Raw genomic sequence first — 22,584 nt, 5'->3', positions numbered from 1 at the left:
GCGATGAATGCAGTGGAGAGTGACCTAGCAGTGGGAGCCTCCTGGAGTAGTGGGGTCCTGGTTGCCCATCACTGGTGTGTCTAACAGAGGCTCCAAAGCCTGGTCAGGGAGGTTGCTTCAGACATCAGCGCTGGACAAGCTGTCCTCTCAGGACCCTCCCAAGTCTAAGGTCTGAGACTCAGGCAAGGGAAACCCCAAAGGCACCAGAGGCTTCTCTGAGCACTTGCAGGTGAACAGCTCCTTCCTGCCCCCTGGGGGTGTCTTGTCACACTGCAGTACCTCTGCTGAACCTGGGGAACTTTATTGGCTATTACTGGGCCTATAAAGATGGGGACAGATGTGCCTGAGTTCTAACTTGCAGCAGGTCCTGGTGGAGTGACAGTGTCCTAAAGAGCCAGTCAGCAAAGTGTGAGAGGAGGCAGGTTCTCAAGTGTGCACTGCAAGCAGCAGCATCAGTGTCACCTGGATACTCCTCAGAAATACACACACGGCGTTTCTCCAGCTGAGGAGACACCAGGATGGGACTGGGCCTTCCCTGGGGCTAGTCTAAGAAGAGGCTAGAATCCCAGTTAGGTTTTAGACTGGAGGGGTGACGGACAGTTTCACCTTTAGGGAGATGGGGTCAGCTGGCCGATGGGCTCTGAGCTCTGGAGGGAAACATTTCCTGTGTCTCCAACATGGCTGCTCCCAGCACTTCTTCTTCACACAGATGGATTCCCCACCCGCTCTTTTTTAAATCAGTGTTCATCCTCCATAGCCCTCAGGATGGTATAGACATCAAACACGTCTCATGGTTCATCTGATAGCTCACCTCATACCTCACCTCACATCTTTAGGGCCCATGTACCCTCATAGACATGCTGCCCTGGCCAGATGTGACATTAATTATGTTCCTGTCTCCTTTCTCAGCCCCACCCTCTTCCTCTCTAAACCAAGGGCAGCACAGTTGACCCCCAGGAGCCTTCCAGCTCTCACACATGGTACATGTCCCCAGGGTCTTTGTTCCTTCTACAGAAATAGGGTATGTGTTCTAACGGACCCAGATGGAAGCACCATGTGAGTTCACCTCTCTGAGGACCCTGCTCTGTCCCAGAGCAACAGGGGACAGAGCAGGGACACCCACTGTTGCTCACTAATTCAGCCAACAGATATTGAGGTCTCTGAGCATGCAGGAAATATCAAATACAGGCAGGACATAGAAACCACCACCAGTGTGGGCGTGAGGACCTCATGATCAGTAGAGTAGAGGAAAGGGATCAGGAGAGGAGGGAAAGGGGAATTGCTGGGGAATTATATTGGCCAAATTATATTGTTATATTGTGTGCATGTACAAATATGTACCAACAAATCCCACTGTTTTCTAGGACTGTAATGTAGCAATTAAAAAATATGTGGAAAAGAGAAAATACCACTCACCGTGGTTCACAGCCTAGAGGCACTGCACAAACAAGGACTAGAGCATCTCATCCACTTGGTGAGGTAGGGGTCATTAGCTCAGCTTAGGAGCAAACAGACTCAGAGAGTGTAGGTGAGTTCCAGGGACAGATGCCTCGCTGATGTGAGAGCTGGGTCTCAAACCCCAGTCTCTCTGACCACCAGACTGTGCTTCTAACCCCAATGCTGCATGCCTGTCCCCTGCTGTGTAGTTGGAACATGGGATTCTGCGGTGGCACAGGTCCTAGCCCTCGAGGAGCTTGGGGATTGCGGATGAGGATAAAAGACGACGTGGTGTTGGCCATATGCAGCCTTGCCCATGGTTTAAGAGGTAGAAAGGAGGAGCTTTGTGCATCCAGCAGCCTCAGTCCTTCCCAGATACCTCCATAGGACCCCTGGAAGCTGCTCTGGAGGGTCTCAGCTGAAACCTACTCCCACGTGCCCTGGCCCCAGGCCATGAACTTTATTTATCCCAGGGTTCTGCTCCCCAGACTCTCCTGAGAAAACAGGCCTCACACATACAACCACACACACCTGTAGGGGTCACGTACCCTTCTGGACATGCTGCCCTGACCAGGTGGGCCCTGACTCCTGGGCCATTATCTCTAGCACCAGCCAAGGAGTCCTGTCTCTTTCCCAGCTTTTCATGGCCCTTGGGATGCCAGCCTTGCTCCTCACTGTGGCTTCTTGTGTGAAGCCACCATGCCTCCTTGCCATTCACAGGCTGATCGGGACTTTCCGCATGGTGCTGCAGAAGGTGGTGGAGGAGAACCACGTGGAGGTGACCGAGACTCTGATCGATGACAACAATGCTATCATCAAGGTGGGTGTGACCAGAGTCCCTGGACTTTCCCATTATAGGGAGAGGGGATCTGCTTCACTCCCTCTCCCCGATACACAGGGTGGTCTAGAGAGAGCCTGCATGGCAAGGCACGGTGGGCAGAAGAGACTGAGGACACTGGTAGAGACACTCAGTCTGGTGACTGGTGCTGAATCTGTGGCTTGGACACCCCAGACCTTCCTACAATGACAGTAGGAGGTGGAAGGTGCCATTCCTTCTCCTCCTTTGAGTCCTTCCACTTGGATTCCACTTGGGAATCACTAAGGAGGTTTCTCTCATCATCCAAAGCCAGACTGAGCCCTGCTGGGCCCGGAGCCTCCACTCTGTGCATCTGACTTGGCTCCTCTCATAGGCCAGTCATTCTGGGAGGGCAGGGGCCTCATTTTTCACTCCACTTGTCATACTCCAGCCCTTCAGCCTGAGCACACGTGCCCTAGTGACACCATCCAGCACTTAACACATGTCCTAAGAAAGGAGGGGTAAAGCCCTGGCCACCCAGCCCCCAGGCTCTGTTCTCACCTGTCCCCTCCAGCTCTTCCCTGGACGCCCATGGGCAGTTGGCATGGTGGTGAGGAGCCCAGCCCCGGGTATGAATCTTGGTTAGGCCACCTGCTAACTGTAACTTAGGCAGGGAATGTGTCATCTGCAAAGTGAACAGAAGTATGGCATCTACCTCTCAGGATTGTTCTGAGGATTAAATGAGAAGACACAAGAAGTGTTTAGAATGGGAGAGCACATAGTAAGGGCTCAATAAATAAATAAAATAATACTGTTAACTGTCATTTCCTGACCTCATGTGTGCAATAGGGGCTGTACCATGGTCCCCCCATCACCTCCAAGGGTCTGCATAAAGTATGCCTCTATGTAGTAACTATTAGAAAGAACCTCAGAAGGCAGCCTCAGGACCCAGAAGGGAAGGAGCCCTTTCTGAGGAGTGCTCAGAGTGGGGCAGAAATTCCCACTGTGGCTTGGCATCTCAGGAGAACATCTGGGGCTTCTGAGCCAGGCCATTCTGAGCCAGGCCTACTCTCCCTCAGGCCAGGGTGGGCTTTTTGAAGTTTGAGGGTGGAGTCTCAGCCACCGCAGCAAGGGGAGAGGGAATGCAGAACAAGCTGTGGACACCAATGGGAATGAAAAGCTTGGAGAAAATGGCAGCCTGCGTGAAGAGAATATAGTGTGGGAGGGGAGATGGGAAAGAACCAGGAAGTGGGCGGGAGCACAGCCACGCCTGTATTTCTAGAATGCCACCTAGGATTTCAGCTGAGAGGACATGCAGATTCTCTAGCCCATACATCATTCACCTTTTCTGCCATTTTATGGGTGGGAAAGCCGAAGTTCTGGACAGGGATGAATTCCAAAGTTAGAGAGCTGATCTACATCAGAGGCAGCTCTGAGACCCAGGGCTTCCAAATCCAGGTACCATTTCCCACTGCAACATCCTCAATCACACCAGAGAGGTCCCATTGGCTCAGGGAAAAGGACATGGTGCTTACAGTCAGGAGCCTGAACTCAAATCCCAGCTCCAGCATTTCTGAACTGGCCATAAGCATGTTGCTTACCTCCTGATTTGTTAGGCAGGGTAGGTTGAAGTGTTAGGATCAAATGAGTTCACATGGAAGCCTCTTAGCAAGACACCTAGCACCAGGAGGGATCAGAAAATATGTGCACCTTTCCCTTCCCTTGGGAAATGCAGGCTTGGCCATTAGGGGATCCAAGTGCTGAGGGAAGGCTGCCTGTCAGGATGCATGAGCAGGTCACTTCCAGAACTGTGTGAAAGGGCGACCATGTCCGGGAGGCCTCTGTTCACCCATGTAGGTTGAGGAGGGAACTGGCAGGAGTCTTCCCTATGCAGTGGGGGCAATTGGAGCTAGTGCCCAGGTAAGTGGCCAAAGGACACAGAGCAAGAACCCCCTCAGGATTCTCAACTGTTAAGTCTGGGCCCAAGTTTGGTGCTCTATTTTCTCCAGAGGAAAAAGCCCAGGATGACCCCAAGATCCCTTCCTCTCTAGGTAGGATGGTGGGTGTCAGAAGAGTAAAAAGACATGCTGATTCCATGCTTTTGTAGGGTGTCCAGGGCCTGGGTCCTCACCTGGAGGGCAAGCTTAGCTCATTCTGTCACATTGCCAGGCAGACCGCCTCTCAAGCCTACAGGCAGCCACAGTTCTGGGATGAGGAAGTGACCTCATCTTTGGGGACACTGAATGACACTTTCGATTAAGTACACCATGGACTCAGAGCCCACTGCCAGGCTCACCTGTTCAGGGTGGGCCCCTGATCTTGGGCACCAGAGAGGAGCAGAGTCAATGCAGTGGAACTGGGGGCCAGTTCCCTTAGAGCTGGCCGAGTCTGCAGTGTCAATCTTCCTGAGCCTCCTTTTTCTCATCTGCAAAATGGTCAGGGGGATACTTCCCCTCACCTTCCTCCAGTAAGTCGGGGTGAAGGCATTTCATGAACACCACAAAGCAGCAGAGTTCCCCGGGCGCGCGATGGTTGCCATCCCAGCTGCTCACACACCTCTCTCCCGCCAGACCAGCCTGTGTGTGGAGGTCCGATATCAGGCGACAGATGGCAAGGTGGGCTCCTGGGATGACGGAGACTTCCTGGGGGATGAGTCTCTTCAAGAGGAAGAGAAGGACAGCCAGGAGACGGATGGGCTGCTCCCTGGATCCCGCCCCAGCTCCCGGCCACCAGGCGAGAGGAGCTTCCGGAGGTAACAGGTTGGGCCCCTCCAGCTACCCACTGCCCCCAAAGACATGGGGAGGAAGCCTGATCCCACTGGAAGGCCCCCCGCAGGCCTGTCCGGGCTCAGAGTGCAGGGCTGAGTTGCTGCAGAAACATACGAAACGGGCAGAGGTGTTGGCAAGGTGCCTCACCTGCACCCCCAAGAGCCCACGGGGGAGGCAGCGGGGACTCAGATAGGGATCCCACAGGGATCAGAGGCCTCTCTCAGGGTTAAGCTCTAACATGAGGGGAAGGGGCTGGACCTCCTACTCCTCGGGGAATGTGAGAAGGAACAAGGAGGCCTTGGCCTTTCTAGTCCAAGACCCAGCAGGGCCAACCAAGCCCAGACAGCCTGGCCTGCACCCTGGCCCAGTGAAGACACCCTAGAAAGGGAGGCCTCTTCCTGCCAACAGTCCTGCTTGAGACCCAGCCTCTCTGCTAAGAATGTGTCTAAGTGGGCTGGGACTGTAGCTCAGTGGTAGAGCACTTGTCTCTCATGTGTGAGGCCCTGGGTTCCATCCTCATCACCACATAAAAATAAATAAATAAAAATGAAGATATTGTGTCCATAAACAACTAAAAAAAAAAAAAGAATGAGTCCAAGCAGGCATGGTAGCACACATCTGTAATCCCAGCAGCTCTAGAGGCTGAGGGAGTAGGATCAGAAGTTTGAGGCCAGCCTGGGCAACTTAGCAAGACCCTGTCTCAAAATAAAAAATAAAGGGCTGAAGATGTAACTCTGTGGAAAAGCCCCCATAGGTCCAGTACTCCCACCCACCCAAGAAAAAGAGTCCTGGCACTTCTGTGGCCAGAATACATCCCTGCAAATGTCCTGCCACCTACAGACGACAGGGAACTGTGTCATTCCGCAGGCGTCCCATGAGCTGCTCACATGCACTATTTTTTTCAATAAAGGAAATGCCATTGCATTACTCCCCGAGCCCAGAGAGGCCAGATCGAGGCTAGGCTAGCGAGATGGCCACGGGTTCCCGGATGGCTGGAAACGGTGTGTGAAATGCCCATAAGCCTAAAGGATCAGGCTGTGTGAGAGCAAGGATCCTCCAGGTTCAGTCTCTGTGCTGGGAAAACACACACACACACACACACACACACACACACACACACACACGTCCCCAACTTGTGCAATGGAATTGATTCGCTTCTATTAGGAAATATGTTTTCCTTCTTCACACTTGAACTGTTTCAAGCTTCTTTACCCCTCCATCCCCACCACACACACAAGCTTAAGAAACCTTGAGACTGTCTACATTGGGCCAGCCATGGTCCCCCTCAGACTCTAAGCCTAAGTGCCAACTCTGCCTCTTACTAGCCATGTGGCCCTGGGCAAGTCACATAACCTTTTTGACCCTGTCCTTTCAACTTTAAAATAGGAAGAGCCATGAAAACCCCAGCCCTGTTGTCAGGAGAGCCAAGGGGACCCTCCAGAATGAGTTGTAATCAAGGAGCCAAGTACTGCCAGGGAGGGGTTGGTGACAATAGGTTCTTTGTCCTGGACCATGCAAAGGATCAGGAATGGAGTTAGAATGCTGAGGGGAGGAGCAGAGACCCAGTAGGGCCGAGGAGCTGCTGACACTTGACTACCACTTGGTCCCCATCCACCGACTCCACTCAAGAAAGAGCTGAGCAGGGCTGGTTCAGAGACTGCAGGAGGCCTCTAAGAAAGGGCTTTATCAGGACATGATTGGAAGCATAGGAGGGCCATCAGTTGTACGGACAGGAGTGCTGACCTGAATCACGAGAGCTACATTCCATCATGACTCTGCCACTCCCCAGCTAAGTGACTCTGGGTATGTCACCAACCCCTCAGAACAGTAGTAAGCATGAGTTCAGCAGATTGGCAGGCTGGGCCCTCAACTCTGACATCCTGAGGGACCCAGGATGCTCTGGATCCTGTAGGTAGCATCCATGGGAAGCAGCTCTCCTGGGAGCTCCTGGTGGCCAAGGGCTGGCTCTATAGGTGGCTATAGCACAGGTAATGCCAAGCCAGTCCTACAGAAGGGGGCCTAGAAAAAACAAGATGTAACTTAGTTCTGAGACCTCCAGAGAGTTCTGGGCACCAAGGACATAGAACTAGAGGGCTCCTCCCACCCTTCCCCTCAGCACAGCCCGCCATTCCCTCCCCGCCCCCACCTTCACATGGCTACTCCCAGGAAGCAGCAGCAGGATGAAGGGTTTCATCCAAGCCACTGGGAACTGAGCAAGGGTGACAGCATCTGCCAGAGCTTCTTGTCTTCCAGGTGCCACCACCCTGATTGGAGGGCAGGTGAGAGCACACACTTCCCTGGCCTGCCATGGGGGCTGCCAGTCCAGGCCTGAGAGCACCGTGGGGTTGGCTATTGTCACCACACCCTGTCTCCAGGCCTTGCAGTCAACCCCCAACCCAGCCACTGCCTGTGAACCCTCTGCTCCCACAGTTCCACCTCTCCTAGGCCCAGCTCAGTGGCATGACCTCTGATCTATTCTGCCCACATCTCTAGTCCCTGCCTCCAATCAGGGGCCTCTGGTTCCTGTCGGCTCTCGTAAAACTCTCCCAGGAGGCAGAATCCTGCCAGGATACAGTGTAGTACAACGAGAGCCTCCCAGCTCTGTTGCTGGAGCCCATCTTCCCATCTGTAAGATGGGCTCCCTGACGCCCATGGGAGTGTTGGGAGAAGTAGAGGTAATCATGTGGCCACCATGGTGCCTGGCAGGTGACAGGTGCTCAGGCAGCACTCATTTTCTTCCTCTTCAGGCTCCACATTACCCTGACCCCAAATGAGCAAGCAGCACCTTTTGGTCCAAGTCCCTTCTCAGTGCTGACACGCTATAGCAAGGGCTCTTTGAATATTGTCCACACAGGAGATTCGATCCCCTGGGCAGAGGCAGGAGTCTCATTTACCCCACTTCCACAGCTCTCAGTGTTGCAGGGAAGGAACAAAGTACTAACCTCACAAGCCCTCTGCTTTTAGGAGCACAAAAACAGGATTCAGACGCTGCATGTTGGCACACATTGCCTCAGTCTCTGGAAAGACAGGCGACTTTGGCCCCAGAGACACAAAAATACCCATGTGTTTACACACATTCACATGCATACACTTTACGTGACACCAGGGAGTGGCACATGGCGCTGGATGCTGACGTCTGTTGTGACTCTGTCTCTTAGAATAAAGAAAGGAGCCTCAGCTTTAATCTTGCCTGGACATTTTCTCCAGATTCCCTATATTCTGAAATATTTGCCCCTTCTCATATTCTACCTGCTCTAGTCCTCCAACCCTCCATTACCTGGGGCCTCCTTCTAGGCTGCTCTCTGCGGAGTCTCATTTGGGAGGAGGAATGACAGGAGGTGTTCTTTTTATCCACCTATGGACATTCTTCCACTCCAGTGGAGATCTGTAGAAGCCAAGGACCTACCCGTCATGTCTGGGACAGAATGACACGTCATTCTTTAAAATACAAAAATGAGACAGGCATTGGCAGCCAGGCATGTGTGGAAGGCCAGGGACCGTGAGAGAGGTACACAGCTATGTGCAGGGTTGAGTATGGCAGGTGTGTAGAGGTGCAGTACACCCTGCCTCACCCTCAGTGTTCCTTTATCAGTGCCTTCCACTCCCAGAGAGCTAGAAGAGCCTTCCCTGCATCCCTTCACCAGGCTGGCTCCAGACCTACAACAGCTCCAGAGGAGCCAGGATCAGCCAGTCATGCCAGGATCACGGGTGAATGGGGCTCAGGAGATTCCTCTCCAACCCCACTGCTCCACCTGATGTTTGGGCCACCCCCAGCCCAAGACCTAGTGAGGCCTAGCACCGTGAAGTACCTGGGGCCTAGTAAGTACTAGAATCCCCTACAGGGTCTCCATGTTGATCCTGCTCTTCTGTGGCTGCTTTTAACAATGAAAAGAGGGATGGGGATGGGGATGGGGCTTAAAGAAGAGGTAGAGTTGAACTAAGGCTGAGTGCCAGACTCACACAGAGAATGCTAGAATGCTGGCTGAGGAACAGAACTTACCCAATCAGGAAGGGACACCAAAACCACCATGTGGACTGCAGGAGGGAGTTTGAGTTCACCCGGGGCTTCCCGGCACAAATGGAACATGAAGTCATGGTTTGCTGGCTAACTGATAAGGGCAGCCTGAGCCTCTGCAAGCTCACGTGGAAATACACAAGAAGAATGTCCACTTCACAAGACAGATTAACTATGGCAGAGCCTGCTGCTAATGTTGATAGCAGCAGTGGTTGTGGTAAAATCACAGAAGTGTTCCTTCTTCAAAGAAAGACATAGCCCTTTCCCTTCTCCATTTCCTCACTCAGGGAGTATGGGCCTGTGTGTGTTCCCTTTGTTGGGTCTGAAGCCTGGAATAGGTAAGGAGGAGAGAGGAACAGAAATCCCCCACTGTAGTGGTTTTATCTCTGTAGTTTTAGAGCAAAGACCAAAATAAAAGAGAAAAGCCTCAATGCCTGTTGTTCAGCACAATGAGTCCACCTTCCTCTTGCCCGCTCCCCAGTGTTGGACCTCCCCTCCTGGTTCCTCTGTTGCAAGGGGTTGACAGATTTTCTAGGGTCACAGCATTCTTTAAAATACAAAAATGAGACAGGCACAATAGCATACTCCTATGATCCTAGGGAGGATGAGGCATGAGAATCCCAAGTTTGATGCCAGCCTATACAACTCATTTTGAGGCCCTGTCTCAAAATAAAATAAGGACTGGGGTGTAACTCGGTGTTAGAGGGCCCCAGGGTTCAATCACCAGTACGGGGTGGGGGTGGGGGAATGCACCTCTTCCTCAGAAGCTCAAATAGCAACTCAGAGAAAAGCTACTTTCCTTGGATTAATGTAAAGATGGAGATCAGCAAATTTCCCATTGAGCAATGGCTCACTGGAGCCCCTGCTCCCTTGAGCAAGCCCTAGCAGCCTTCAGAGGCCCTTGTGGGTACCCATAACAACCAGACTCCAGACCAGTCAGGTTGGGCCAGCACAGGGCTTCTGAGACAGTGTCCGCACTCCACAGTGAGCTCTTCTCTACTCAGTAGTCTCAGCTGACTGTGGCAGCCAGAGACCTGGCTAATATTGACCTCTCTGAATTACAAACTGATCTGCTTGCGTGGTTAGCCAGCTAGTGCAAGACATTGACCGAGTGTCTGGAGGTCTCCTGAGACTGAGCTGTCAGGGTGTGTGATCAGGTCTACCAGGGCAAAGTCTGTGTCAGGACAGTATGTGAGAAGGGGGAAAATCTGCTAATGGTTATTTGCTTTCTTTCCTTCATCTTCACTGAGGAAGCATTGACAGGAATATTCCAGAAGCATTGCTAGAAGCCTCCCTAAAGGAACACCATTCTTCCACTGCTCTGAGCCCTGGAGTAGTAGCCTACTAATTGCCCCCATCCCACCTTTCTTCTCAAAGGCCAGATGTCCTCCTAACACACCCCAGTACCCTTAACCCTCTTGAAGAAAGTTCAGCCCACTATTTCCCTGAAGGACCCCATCGCCTGGGAGCTCAGGATGAAGGAAGGAGGTGGGGGAAGAGCAGGCCCTGGAGAACCTGCAACCCACTTTCCATAGTCACCAGCCTGTAGCCTGGGGTAGAAGGGATCGGCTGGTACCCAGGCCCTTCCCCTCTCTCCAAGGCAAAGCTGAGGGCCATGTGATCCCTGCCCAGCACATTTTGGTTTGTTATAAGCAAAAGCTGTGGGTGAGGGTCTGTGGGACAAGGAGGACCCTAGGGAGTGTGGAGGTCCACAGGGCCAGGGGCTAAGACTGCAAGTGTCTCTGGTCCACATCCTCTCACTTGCATCCCCTTGTCTCCTTATTTCTTCTCCCTACTCAGCAAAGGCAGAGAGAAGACCAAGGGAGGCAGAGATGGCGAGCACAAGTAGGTGTCCAAGGCCAGGGCAGAGCTGGTGGGTGCCAGCTCCTAACCACAGGGCTGCCGAGGGCGGGATGGGCCCATCTGAGGGTGCTTAGGCGTGGGCTGTCCTGGTGCAGCCAGCATGGGAGCATGCAGGGCGAGGGAGGTCAGTCCATGGACCATGGAGGGGGGTGAGGAAAAGTGGGGGGGAGGATGGGGTGGGCAGGTGTCCAGGCCTTCCGATTTCTACTCTTGGTTCTTGGGGGTGACCCCATCACCTTTCAAAAGTGTCCTGTTTTTTGCCCATATTTCAGTTCACTTGCCACTCCTGTGAGTCAGGCCTTTAAGCTTCCCTGCGAGGGAAGGTGAGGCTTGAGGCAAAGGATGGGATGCAAAAGAAGCCACTAGTCATCCCCACACACACTGCTGCCAGTCTAGCCAGGGCTGGGCAGTTGGACAGACAGCAGTGGAGGCCCAAGGAGGACAGGCTCTGGGCACTGGGTGACTGTAAGGTGTGCCAGAGCATGATACCCAGAAAGCTAAGGAGAAACGGCCACTCTCTGGTGGCCTCACAATCTCCACTCCCCAAAGGGGAAAGAGACATGAGGACTGTCTGGGAGATGAAGGAGAAGGGCAGGGCCAGCCATCCGGGTCTGTCAAGGCAGGAGGCCTGAGGTTACCTTGGGCTCGTGGGCTCCCCCAGAGGCACATTGTCACTTGGAGACAAGCATCACAAGGCAAATTCACAAGGGCAGTAATAGTCAGGGCACTGGAGGGGACCTCTGGCCAACTCCCTTTTTTACAGATAACAAATCTGAGTTTCAGGAGATAGGGACAGAGATGGAACTAACATACAGGGAGTCCCACCCCCTCCCCCACCCCCAGAGCTCACCATGGACCCAAGAAGTTTAGAGCACTTGACTATAGTTAATTAAATCTCCAGATACACCAATGAGGTTGAAAAGCCAGGACCATGATCATTATCTTCTAGATAGGGAAACTGAGCCCCAGAGATTTTCCCAGAACTGTCATTCCAATAAGTTAAAAATTAGTACATGTGAGGATACCATGGAAATGCCACCATTGTGTGTCTAGAGTTCTGCACTGATGGGCGCTGTGCCTGGGGCGCCTGTTGACATCAAGATCCCAAGGAACTCATAGCCTCTCCCATGCTTTACCATAAGTACCCTGAGTTCCCATCACGCCTGTAACCCACAAGCAACAGCTATGATGACACAGCATTAAGGCTACAGTGATGGAGGCAACCACACCACATGGGGATGGCTCCACCGGCTCCACCCAGGGACACGAGGGTTGTAAGAGTTTGCTGAAGCCTCAGGCAGAGCGCATGGCAAGGCTTGGAGAGGAAACCAGGGAGCTGAACTCCAGGGCAAATGGGAGATGACAGGAATGCTGAAGGGGAGTTCCTCCTAGAGAAAGGCCTCAGGGATTCTTAGATTTCAAAGGTTATATATGAGACATAAGTCACCCGTCTACCCAGGGCTCTGTGTGAGATCGCAATGCCCTTCTTGATGTCCAGTTCCACAGTCTGTCCTGGTAGAGGGCCCATAATATGCTCTGGTTCCCTAGCCAGCTCTTTGCCATCTCCCATTATCATATGAGATAAAGCAAACCAGCATGTGTTATTATTTTAATGTGGAGCATAATAAGACTAAGGAAGAGTAGGGAAATGGGATTTCTAAGAGAGTAAACAAATCAAGGCTCTGGCCTGGGAAGAGAAGAGCCTGCAGTCTCTGAAAGGAGATGGTGCGGCAAAGCTGGTTAGTTTTTATCTACGCTGAGGGGAAATAAATGGTAATAGATGTAAGCTGCAGTAGGGGAAATTCAAGATTCGATCCACAAAAGAAGGTCTGCTCACTGGGATAAGTCACTTTGGGAAGATGGAAAACGTATTTCCATGATGCTGTTTGCTTAAGTTTTGTATAATAGTAGACACATGAGGAGCACTGAGGACCCCTAGCACTCCTGGGGTCAGGATAAGTTCCTGTGGGTCTCTCAAGAACGGGTGCAACTGGTGCAAACAGGTCAGTTTAGAGACAAGTGGTTCTGGGTGAAGGATCCTCCTATCCTCCTGCATAGGAAGCTATTTGCAAAACTAAATGAAATTCAACACACTTTCAAAGACATCTTCAATGATTGCAGAACCCAATTAGATGAAATGTAGAATTATGAAATTTACTGTACTTGGGGCATGGAAAATAAAGGAAATAAAGCCATCAAGGGCGCTTAGAAACATGTCCCCAAGTTTTTAAAACCTTGTTGCTTACACAGTGCAAAGAAGCATCACAGACCCCGCTTCTCTTACATAGGAGTTTGTTTTTATCCCAGTTACCTAAGGCCTGGCAATTCCCTGGCAATTCCAGTTGAAGCCAATCGTGGGGCACAAGCCCTGGGCCGTGAGAAATCACCAGATCCATAAATGAAGAGTTTACAGTGAGTGCACTAATTTTAAAATATTTCCTCTAGAGAGAATTCTAGATATATCATTCTAACTGTGGCGAACCCAGCCATGGGGAACAAATGTGAGTAGAAATCTTCAGAGCATCCTAAGAGGCCACCCTCCCTCTGCTCCTATTTCTCAAGTTTAATGTGCCCATGAATAAGGAGCCACTTGATTACAAAGTAGTTTTTCACTGAGTTGATTATTGGCTTCTTTGTCTGTTTCTTACCACATTCTATCTTCAATGATTGCAGAACCCAATTAGATGAAATGTAGAATTTTAATTTTAAAATTTTTTATAAGTTTCAAGACAACAGAAACAAAAAAAATACATATTTTAAAGGAGTCTTTATGACAAGTGGATACTCTTCAAAAATCCCTGATTAAGTTAACATTTATTTTTAAAAAAATCTCCTTTACCTTTGCCAAGAGAGCCCAGCACACTGCTTGCTAGGAACTGGTGCTGGTATAAGGCAGGAAGGGCTTTTCCTGTAGTGAACTTCTGATATGTCAGCAATCAGAAAACTACAAAGGCAGTGGCAATGACATCATACTCTATTGCCCATGGTCACTGATGACCAAGTCTAGAAGAAACCAGCAGAGGCACAGATCCTCTGGAAATTACATCTATTGGACACATTTACACATTTTTCATCAAGAGACAAGCATGTCATTTTGAGACATTCCCAGAATACTATCAGTGAACTTCAGATGGTTAAATAATATAGAACTGGGAAGGAGGGGTTTCTCTCTTGAATTGCTTCAGGGTGTGGTAGAGATTTTTGGATAACTATAGTTTTTTAAAAAGTCTCAATCTTACTTCCAATGATGTTTGTTTTAAAAAATAAAGTGACTTTCTAATTCAAAGGGTGGGGGGCAGTGGGTGGGCACATGGGATCAGCATCAGAAAGCCACCATGGTGGCTGCAGTAGTGGTGGTGCCTGGCCATTCCTCTGGGCCTCAGGCAGAAGAGCCAGATCTGTCCCAGGATGCTGGGCAGCTGGCTTCTCCAAGTGGGGCTTCTTCTGGTCCAACTTGGATCACTTGGATCTGCTATCCCAGAACACTTGCCCCTGGGAGTGGAGGGCCCCTTGACTGGAGCAGACTATGATGATGATGACACTGTGCAGCTCACACATGGAGTGAGGATTCTAAGAATGGCCCAGTCTAGGAATGGCTAAGACAAGATTGTACAAGGGCAAAGACTGAACCTCCAGGAGACTCCTGGGTGATTCAAGAGAGAAGTCGATGAACAGTGAAGCTGGGCAGAAAGGAGTCCCAAACACAGAGACAGGAAGGGACAGGTGGGGAAGACATGTAGTAGAGTGAGGTCCACACTAGTCAAGCTTCCTAAAGCCGGGTCTGTTGCAGAGGTCAGCATATAGCTGGCACCCTGCCCCCAAAGGGGTGAGATACCACAGGATGCTTGTGGGTAGGTCAAACGCATGGCCCCTTTGCCTGCTACCATGCCATTGTTTCTGATGGGTTTATTGATCTGCCCAATGCTATGTTACCAGCAACTTAACAAATACAGCTTTCTCTTTCCAAATGTGTTGATGCTTGGGTTGGTTTTGAATGAGCCCCTTCTATGTGGGACTCTTCATAGACGACAACCCAATCTGCAAATTGTGCTGGCACAATTGCCATGGCAACAGGCCCTGGAATCTTTTTGCCAAAGTCCCCATGGTCAGGATGGGATTCACACTCAGAATAGCTCCAAGCATTCAAGCCAGCACAAAGTGAATATACTGCCACTAGGAGACAGGAGCTTTGTATTTCAAACCCAAGTCTGCCACTTATGTGGGACAATGAAGTCATTTTCATCTCTCTGAGCCTCAGCTTTTCCTTGGATAAATAAGAAGTATATGTCTTTCACAGGATTCTTAGGAATATGAAATGAGCAAACATCTGGAAGAGCCTTTGGCCCACAGTAGTTGCTCAAGAAAAGTTTTATACTTTTGTTTATAAGTTATATACTATGGATTGGCCACTTTGTGTGTTTTACAGGTATGCGTGTATAACTTACTCTCTTAATGTTACAGTTAAGATAATTCCAAAGACATCAGCTTCCTTTCATAGAGCCCCTTTCTTCACATTGTTATTCCCTAAACAATAGGATACTGTCAAGGGGAGACATACCACTGTCGCTTCAGCCTTCTTCTATCCTTCTTTATGAACATGTTAGTAAGCTGATGTCATGTGAAAGGGGTGGTTTTGATTGCCTCTCAGGGGATACAGACATGCCTTGCCTAGTATCTGAATAGTAAAGAAAATCCTGGGTTTAAGATAGAGCCAGGTTTGGGAAATAAGATTGGCTTATCTGGGGTTGAGGAACTTGAGATTTCTAGGACATTTCTAAAAGAACAGAAAAGTTCTCTCCAACCTCACATTATACAGCATAAAGAGCAGGGATGTGGGGGCTTAAAAACTGTCAAGCCTCCACAGGGAGAAGCAGACACAAAGATGGTGGGCTCTGTAATAAGCCAGTCAGGGGTGGGCCTGCTCCTTTCCCCAGTGAGGCCTAAAGGATGACAGCCACACCCAGGAGGAGGAGAAGGGGAAGTACAGGGAGTCAGGTGTCCGGCTCATGTAATATGGATGGGGTAATGGAATACTACACCTTACCCCCTGCCAATCCTACTGCTGGTCCCTCCTGGCTCCAAGGACCTCCGGCTCAGCTACAGGGACATCACTGAAGGGCAGTGAGGACTCCTGTCCTCTTCCCTCAGCCACCCCCCCTGACTACAAAGCCTTTCACCTCTGGGGCACAAGGCCACACCAAGCCAGAAAAAGAGGTAGGAACCATGGAGCTGCCATAAGTTCCTGGGGGTGGGGAAAGGGTTTCTGAAAGAGAAGAGACAGGCAGAAGAGGCAAAAGCCTTGAAGAAGGATGGGAAAGGGCAGTCTCCTCTTCGCTGGGACCAGGGAGAATCCCAGGCCACAGAGAGGCTGGGGAACTGCAAAGCAGGCATGGGGCACCTGGGCCCTCTGAGAACTGAACGGCTGGTTTCTCCCAGCCCCCTGAGCCCTGCCCTTCTGTTCTGATACTATGTCTCTGATCATCTGGCTTGCTTTCCAACCAGCTAGGGTGGGATGCAGGGACAGGGAGGATGAGCTTGGGGACCTTGCAGAGCTCGGGAGCTCTGAGAAGACTGGATTGAGGGGGTGAAGAGGCGCTCTAGGTAACACCTTCTTCCAGCTCCAGGCCACCTTAGCTGGGCCCGCCCCCCTCCCTGGCCCCAAGGACAGGCGGTGGGGTTTCCCTCTGCCCCACTTCCCTTGTGGCCCCCAATTTGGGAAGTAAGACCCCCCATATATCTTGGGACCAGCAGCTGAGGGGCCGGGGAACCCATCACCCTTCCTCTCCGTGTCCCAACCGCGGCTGGCTCTTGGGTGTTGGTGTATTTTCCTCTGTGCGTCCATCTCCCTCCACCTCATTCTGGCGGCCCCCTCACAGAGCCGGGAGGAGCGTGTTCTCCGCCATGAAGCTCGGCAAGAACCGGCCCCACAAGGAGGACCCCCAAAGACAAGGTAGGACACCTGGCCCCGACGGTGGCTCGTCCTGACCTCTCGCAACCACTTTTTCCGCACGTGATCACATCAAACCCCGCCCCCTGGGCAGGTCCCAAACAGGACTTTCTGGGATTGGTTCAACCAGAGCCACCTGGGCGGGGTCTGGCCTCCCATTGGCTGGTCCGAGCCAAGCCCCGCCCTGAGAGCCCAGGTCCTCTAGGGATGGGTGCTCCAGGGGTCGGGGTGGGCACTGCCCTTTGGCACCACCACTAGTCTGGAATTGGGCAGATAGCCCTCTTCTGGATGGAGGTTTCCTGTCCTCCCTTCTCCCTATCCTTTGTTCTTTACACCACCCAGGGATTTTTAATCGGAGGGAATAAATAGCAGGAAAAAGTTTTTAGCCAATTCTTTTGTGGGGTGGGGGGAACCAGAGTCCCAGGAGTGCTTATTCAGTGGAAGAAGTCACCGTCCTCTCACCAGGCTGCAGCCTGGCCTCAGCCAACTGGCAGGTCCTGGCAGGCCGGAGTGGCCTGTGGCACTAGTCCCTCAGGGAGAATGCTGCTGGGGAACTGGAGGACAGATGTCCAACACAAGGAAAGGAGGACAGACAAAAGAGGAGAAATGTGGTGAAGAGGAGAGCTGGGTGGGAGCCACCTGCCCTTCACGTACCCACTCTCAGTTTCCTGGCCACCATCTCCAGCATTTTCTCTGTGGCCCACTGGTCCCCCAAATCTCTGTCCTTACCTCTTGCTACATGCCAGTTACTGCTGTGCCTTCTCCTTAGACTGAGAGTGCTACTGCTGGCTGAGGCCCACACTCACCACCTTTGGGTAGCTTTTCGGGCTTGTCATTTCTTCATATCAATGGATTAATACACACCAGTACAGGGCTAGGTCCTGAATTTCATCAACTATTTTGCATGGATAAGATACCTCGGAAACCTCAGTTTTCCCATCTATGACATGAATATAATGCCTACCTTGACAGGTGTTCCCTATAAAGATTAGAGATCCATGTGTAAAGTGCCTGGCATGTGCCTGGCATTTAGTAACCACTCAATTAAAGGTAGCAGTTGTTATCCATGTAAGTATGGATTCTTTATTCCCTACCTTTTTCCACTTTAGTAAATAGTGTTTAATGAAAGAGTTACATTCAACTAAAATAAAAAAGAAAATAAGACCAAATATAGTTTCAAAAATAAAAGACCAAGATTGGGTAGAAAATACTGCAAGTATACACTGTCCCATTCAAAGCAGATGCTACCAAGTAAACCTTAAATTTGATTCTTAGCTTTGCCACCCACCTAACCAGCCCTTCTTCTTCCCCAGATGAACCAGCGGTGCTGGAGATGGAGGACCTTGACCACTTGGCCATTCGACTGGGGGATGGGCTGGATCCTGACTCAGTGTCTCTAGCCTCAGTCACTGCTCTCACCACCAATGTCTCCAACAAGCGGTGAGTTGGCATGAACCCAGCATCCCCAACTGTCTCCACTGTACCAGGAAGGATCTCAGTTGCCAGGTTCAGAACTTGTGTGGAGAAGAATCAGGCCCCATGGACTGCTCTTTCCTGGCCCCTCCCCTTCCTCTTTTCCCTGGGTGTCCCTCTCACCCCTTCCCTGCACAAGCAGAATGCAGCTGCTGCATCCTGTTCCCAAGCCATTGAACACCTCCAGGCCAGGGAAGGCATGGAGCTGCCAGCCCTCATTTCAGCCTGGTGGCCTCATGTCTGGCCCCTGTTAATTCTGTCTTTGGTTAGTCCTCTCCTATGGGGACCTCTGAGGACAATTAATCCCCATTCTATTTGGCATTCCTCTTAGGGGTTTTCAGACCATGATTCTGTCCCTCCACCCTACTGCAAGCTCTAACCCTGCCACCACCCTCCTCCCCACAAGCACACCCCTTCCACCAGGCCTGATGGTACCTTCTCCTCCTCAGATCTAAGCCAGACATCAAGATGGAGCCAAGTGCCGGGAGGCCCATGGATTACCAGGTAGGTGGCACCTGAGGCCTACTGACTTATAGATTCTGTGGTGGTGGGCAGTTCTAGCCAGATGTGCCTTATAGACCCTGTCTCATGAATCTGGGAGTCATAGCAAACCACAAATTGCATATAAATTCTCAAAGTTGACTTGTTACTGGGAGGCATTCCTAGAAAGGATAGAAGTATTGAGGTACAAACCCAGAGAGGAGCTGGAGAGCTCTGCTTGTGCTGGTCAAAACCCTTCCAGGCTTTTGTGTTCAGCACAGGACATCATAAAGTAAGAGGGGCCTGGAAAAACCATAGAGACCAAGGAGAAACGCATGCAGGCAAAGGTACGCATGTGCACCCACACAAAGTATTCAAATAGTTGAATACTAGCCTTTGGAGAAAGATTTTTGGGGCGATTTTTTAAATTGTTGTTCTGAATTATTCTATTGCTGGAAGTAATGTCAGTCTTGTTATATCAGGATAGTGGGAATGTGTTTTTTTTTTTTTTTTTTTTTTTGCTTCTCTGCATTTTCTGATATTAAAACAACTTCTTTGTATGTTTTTTAAAACTGGAGACAAACAGGCTGAGACAGGGAGTGGTGTGCAGCTGTGAGTTATGAATGTGGCTCAATGCAGGCAGGACAGGTGATGAGCATGGCTGCTGGGACAGGCCACACTGGCCCTAGCTTTGCAGGGCCAGGCCTTCAATCTTGGCTGTTCTCCCAGAGTTGACCAGAGCCTGAGAGGCAGAGTTACACTCACAATAGGCTGGTGGACAAGCCTGAAGCACCTTCTACTTGCATATAAACTGGAAGCAGGGGAGAAGGAGGAGGAATCTCTGAGGCAGGTGCCGGGACCCTGCCTTGCTCCAGACCCTCCCCCGAAGGTAGTGAGACCCAACATAGGTTCTTAGCATTGAGTGGGTATGCTGAGGGGTCGAGGGGGACAGAGCTTTAAGGACACCCCGCTTGGCTGGCCCTGCATTCCCTATTTGTGGATGGTCTGTCTGAGTATCAGCACCAGGCCCCAGAATCAGAGTGAGCCCCTCTCCCAGGGTAGAGCTTTATTTTGATGCTCATGCACAACCCCCACTCTCCTCACCTCCCTCAGGAGATGACATGAGTGACGAGAACCACCTTTCTGTGGGAAAGGCACATCTGAACATGTTTCCCCAGGGATTTGCCTCCTCTCCCTTAATCCATGCTTCAGTTTATCTTCACTTCTCAGCAACTGTCTTCCCAAGGGCTTGAAAAATGGCCCCAGGAAGTGTCCAACAGACTCACACTGGTGGTTTTAAGTAATGTTGCCAAAATCCAAACACAAAGAGTCCTGAGGATTCTGAGGGCTTTCTAAGGGCCCAAGGGTTTGCTTCCGTGTGCTTAGAACCAGAGAATTCTAAAGAACAAAAACTCCAAAGAACAAAGACTCCAACTCAGATACCATGCCACAGGCCTGTCTCATAAAGAAACATTGAAATGGAGTTGTTGTTATTAATGTAACTTATTTTTTGAAGATTTATTATATACCAGGCACGGTGCTAGGAGCAATATATGTGTCTCCATTTAAATTAATTCTTAACAACTACTCAAATATATATGTTACTACATTTTACAGGAAACTGAGGCCAAGAAAGTTAAGGCTCTTGCCCCAGGTCACACAGAGAGTCAAGGTCAGAGCCCAGGTTCAGACCCAGGGGTGTCGGACCACAGCACTCAGGGTCAAACTTGGACAGTTGCTCCCTTCTGGACCCTGGTTTAGCTCACTCGCTGCTTACTGCTTGTTTTCAAAGGTTTTTCAACCTGTTTTCTGCCAGAGACTTTTGTTAACTAGATATTTTCCCTCCAAAGACTTCTTAAACAACATCTGTCTACTTTCCAGTCTTGAGTTACAGAAAGCCTTTTTTGAAGGGGGAATGGGTTACAATGGGACTTTTTTAAGCCTTTGGCATAAAAAGGTTATTGGAAGTTAAGACTCTATAAACTACGGTGCAAAGAATATTCCAGAAGGACTTCTAGTGTCTGTTTATGCTCATCAAAGTAAACTTCCAGAGCTAAGTTAATTGGCCCTACTTCCTTTTTGGTTCCCTGAAGAAATGGTGATTGTTGAACCTCTTTGAAGCTTGGATTCTAAGCTGTCAGTCAGTCCTTCTGGACTTCAAGCTCCAAATAGAAATGTTTGCTTTCATGGTTCGAGTGTTGTTTCAATGAGTAAATATTCAGTTTCCCATTTCTATACTTTCCTGGCAACATTCATACTGCAATTAGGTTTCTGATTTCTTAACACCGTGACTTATGATGTGTGGATTTTTCTTGATATTCAGGCTATTTATCACACTTGATGCATACAGTGAATGATAATTTTAGAAATGATTCTTGTTTTATATATAAAAAAGGAAATAGGGCTGGGGATGTAGCACAGTGATAAGAGTGTTTGCCTAGCATGCACAAGGTGCTGAAGTTTGATCTCCAGCACTGGAAAAAAAGAAAAAGGAAAATAATTCACTCAAGTAAAATCATATTTAGAAGTTACATGAAAGCACAGCAACTACATTACCACATCTTCGCGATGAGAAGCACCAAGAGCCATCTTTCCTGTTCCATTATAGGTAAATGCTCATACTAGCTGAGATAAGGCATTTTGGTTAATTGGTCTTGTGAAACCATCCCAAGGCATCCCCGACCCTGCCAGCTTGAGACAGACCACTGCCTGAAGGCAGATTCTAAGAAGCCACTTAGAGCAGATGCTGGCACTGCCCAGAGTTTCCCTCTGTTGAGGATGCCTTTATCCTTTCATCTCACTCACTCCACCCTCACCCAACCTCGTGGGTAGCTGGTGTCTTAGCTGGTAGCTGAGAGATTTGTAGCGTGGTGAGTCCTCCTCACTCACACCTGGTAGCATATTGATGCCAAGTTCAGCGGCCCCAAGTCTATTTACCATGACCACTCCAAGGGGACAGAAACTTCCAAATCCAAAGTGATTTAAAATGAAGGTTTGGGAAAAGTAGTGGTCACATCAGAAATTCCACAAACCAACCTCTGCGTGTGAGGTGTTTTTTCTTCTTCTTCTTCTTTTTTTTTTTTTTTTTTTTTTTTTTTTTTGCCAATAATCACTTACACTAAGTTCCATGAGGCGAAGGAGTTGACTTCACTCCCACCTGTGCCTGGCCCCAACAGGTATCCCCTAAATATTTGTTGAATGAATGGACAACTAGAAAAAGGCTTCCCAGGGCAAAAGTAAGATTCCAGGGAGCTGGAGGCTACTTGAAGGACACAAAACACACGCAACATACAATGGTCAGGTTGAAAAAGTGGCTCAGTGGCACCAAAGCCTCCTTGCCATTCAGAGAAATTAAAGGCAAGGAGAGGGGCAGGAATGCAGGAAGGGAGCCAGGTTCCAGAAACACAAGAAAGTAGCAGAGGCCTGCAGGCTCACATGAGAGACCCTGGAACAGGAAATTAAATGTAAGCTAACAAAGACTCTAAAAGCTTAATTCCTAGCTGGGCACAGTGTTGTGGGCCTGTGGTCCCAGCTACTCTGGAGGCTTAGGCAGCAAGGTGGCAAATTTGAGGCCACGCTGGACAACTTAGACACTGCCTCAAAATGAGAAATAAAAAGGGCTGGGGACATAGCTCAGCCATAAAGCACCCCTGGGTTCCATCCCCGGTACGATCTCCTGTGCGACTCCCAGCAGCACCTATGTGCAAAACACAGATAAAGCTTAGTTCCTGAGGGCATGAAATATGTGAGGTGGTTTTGGCACCCCACCCTTCACCCCTGGGCAGAGCCATCCCATCCATCTGGG

General features: G+C 50.2%; 1 protein-coding gene across 4 annotated transcripts in view; it reads left to right on the top strand.

Annotated features, from left to right (window-relative positions):
* Otof (otoferlin) overlaps positions 1-22,584 on the top strand; it is a 67,777-nt gene that overhangs the window by 16,308 nt on the left and 28,885 nt on the right. For 3 of the 4 annotated variants that reach the window (XM_071601419.1, XM_071601422.1, XM_071601421.1), the window contains exons 3-8: positions 2,158-2,257; positions 4,804-4,985; positions 10,817-10,861; positions 16,756-16,829; positions 18,140-18,266; positions 18,749-18,803. In XM_071601419.1, coding sequence (XP_071457520.1) covers positions 2,158-2,257; positions 4,804-4,985; positions 10,817-10,861; positions 16,756-16,829; positions 18,140-18,266; positions 18,749-18,803 — 583 coding nt within the window. The remainder of the gene's footprint in view (positions 1-2,157; positions 2,258-4,803; positions 4,986-10,816; positions 10,862-16,755; positions 16,830-18,139; positions 18,267-18,748; positions 18,804-22,584) is intronic. The other variant, XM_027933441.3, reaches the window with a different exon arrangement.

The sequence above is a fragment of the Marmota flaviventris genome, chromosome 14 (genome assembly GCF_047511675.1).
Source record: "Marmota flaviventris isolate mMarFla1 chromosome 14, mMarFla1.hap1, whole genome shotgun sequence".
Taxonomy (NCBI): domain Eukaryota; kingdom Metazoa; phylum Chordata; class Mammalia; order Rodentia; family Sciuridae; genus Marmota; species Marmota flaviventris.
The sequence above is the reverse complement of the archived record's forward strand: the minus strand, read 5'-3'. Positions and strand labels throughout refer to the sequence as shown.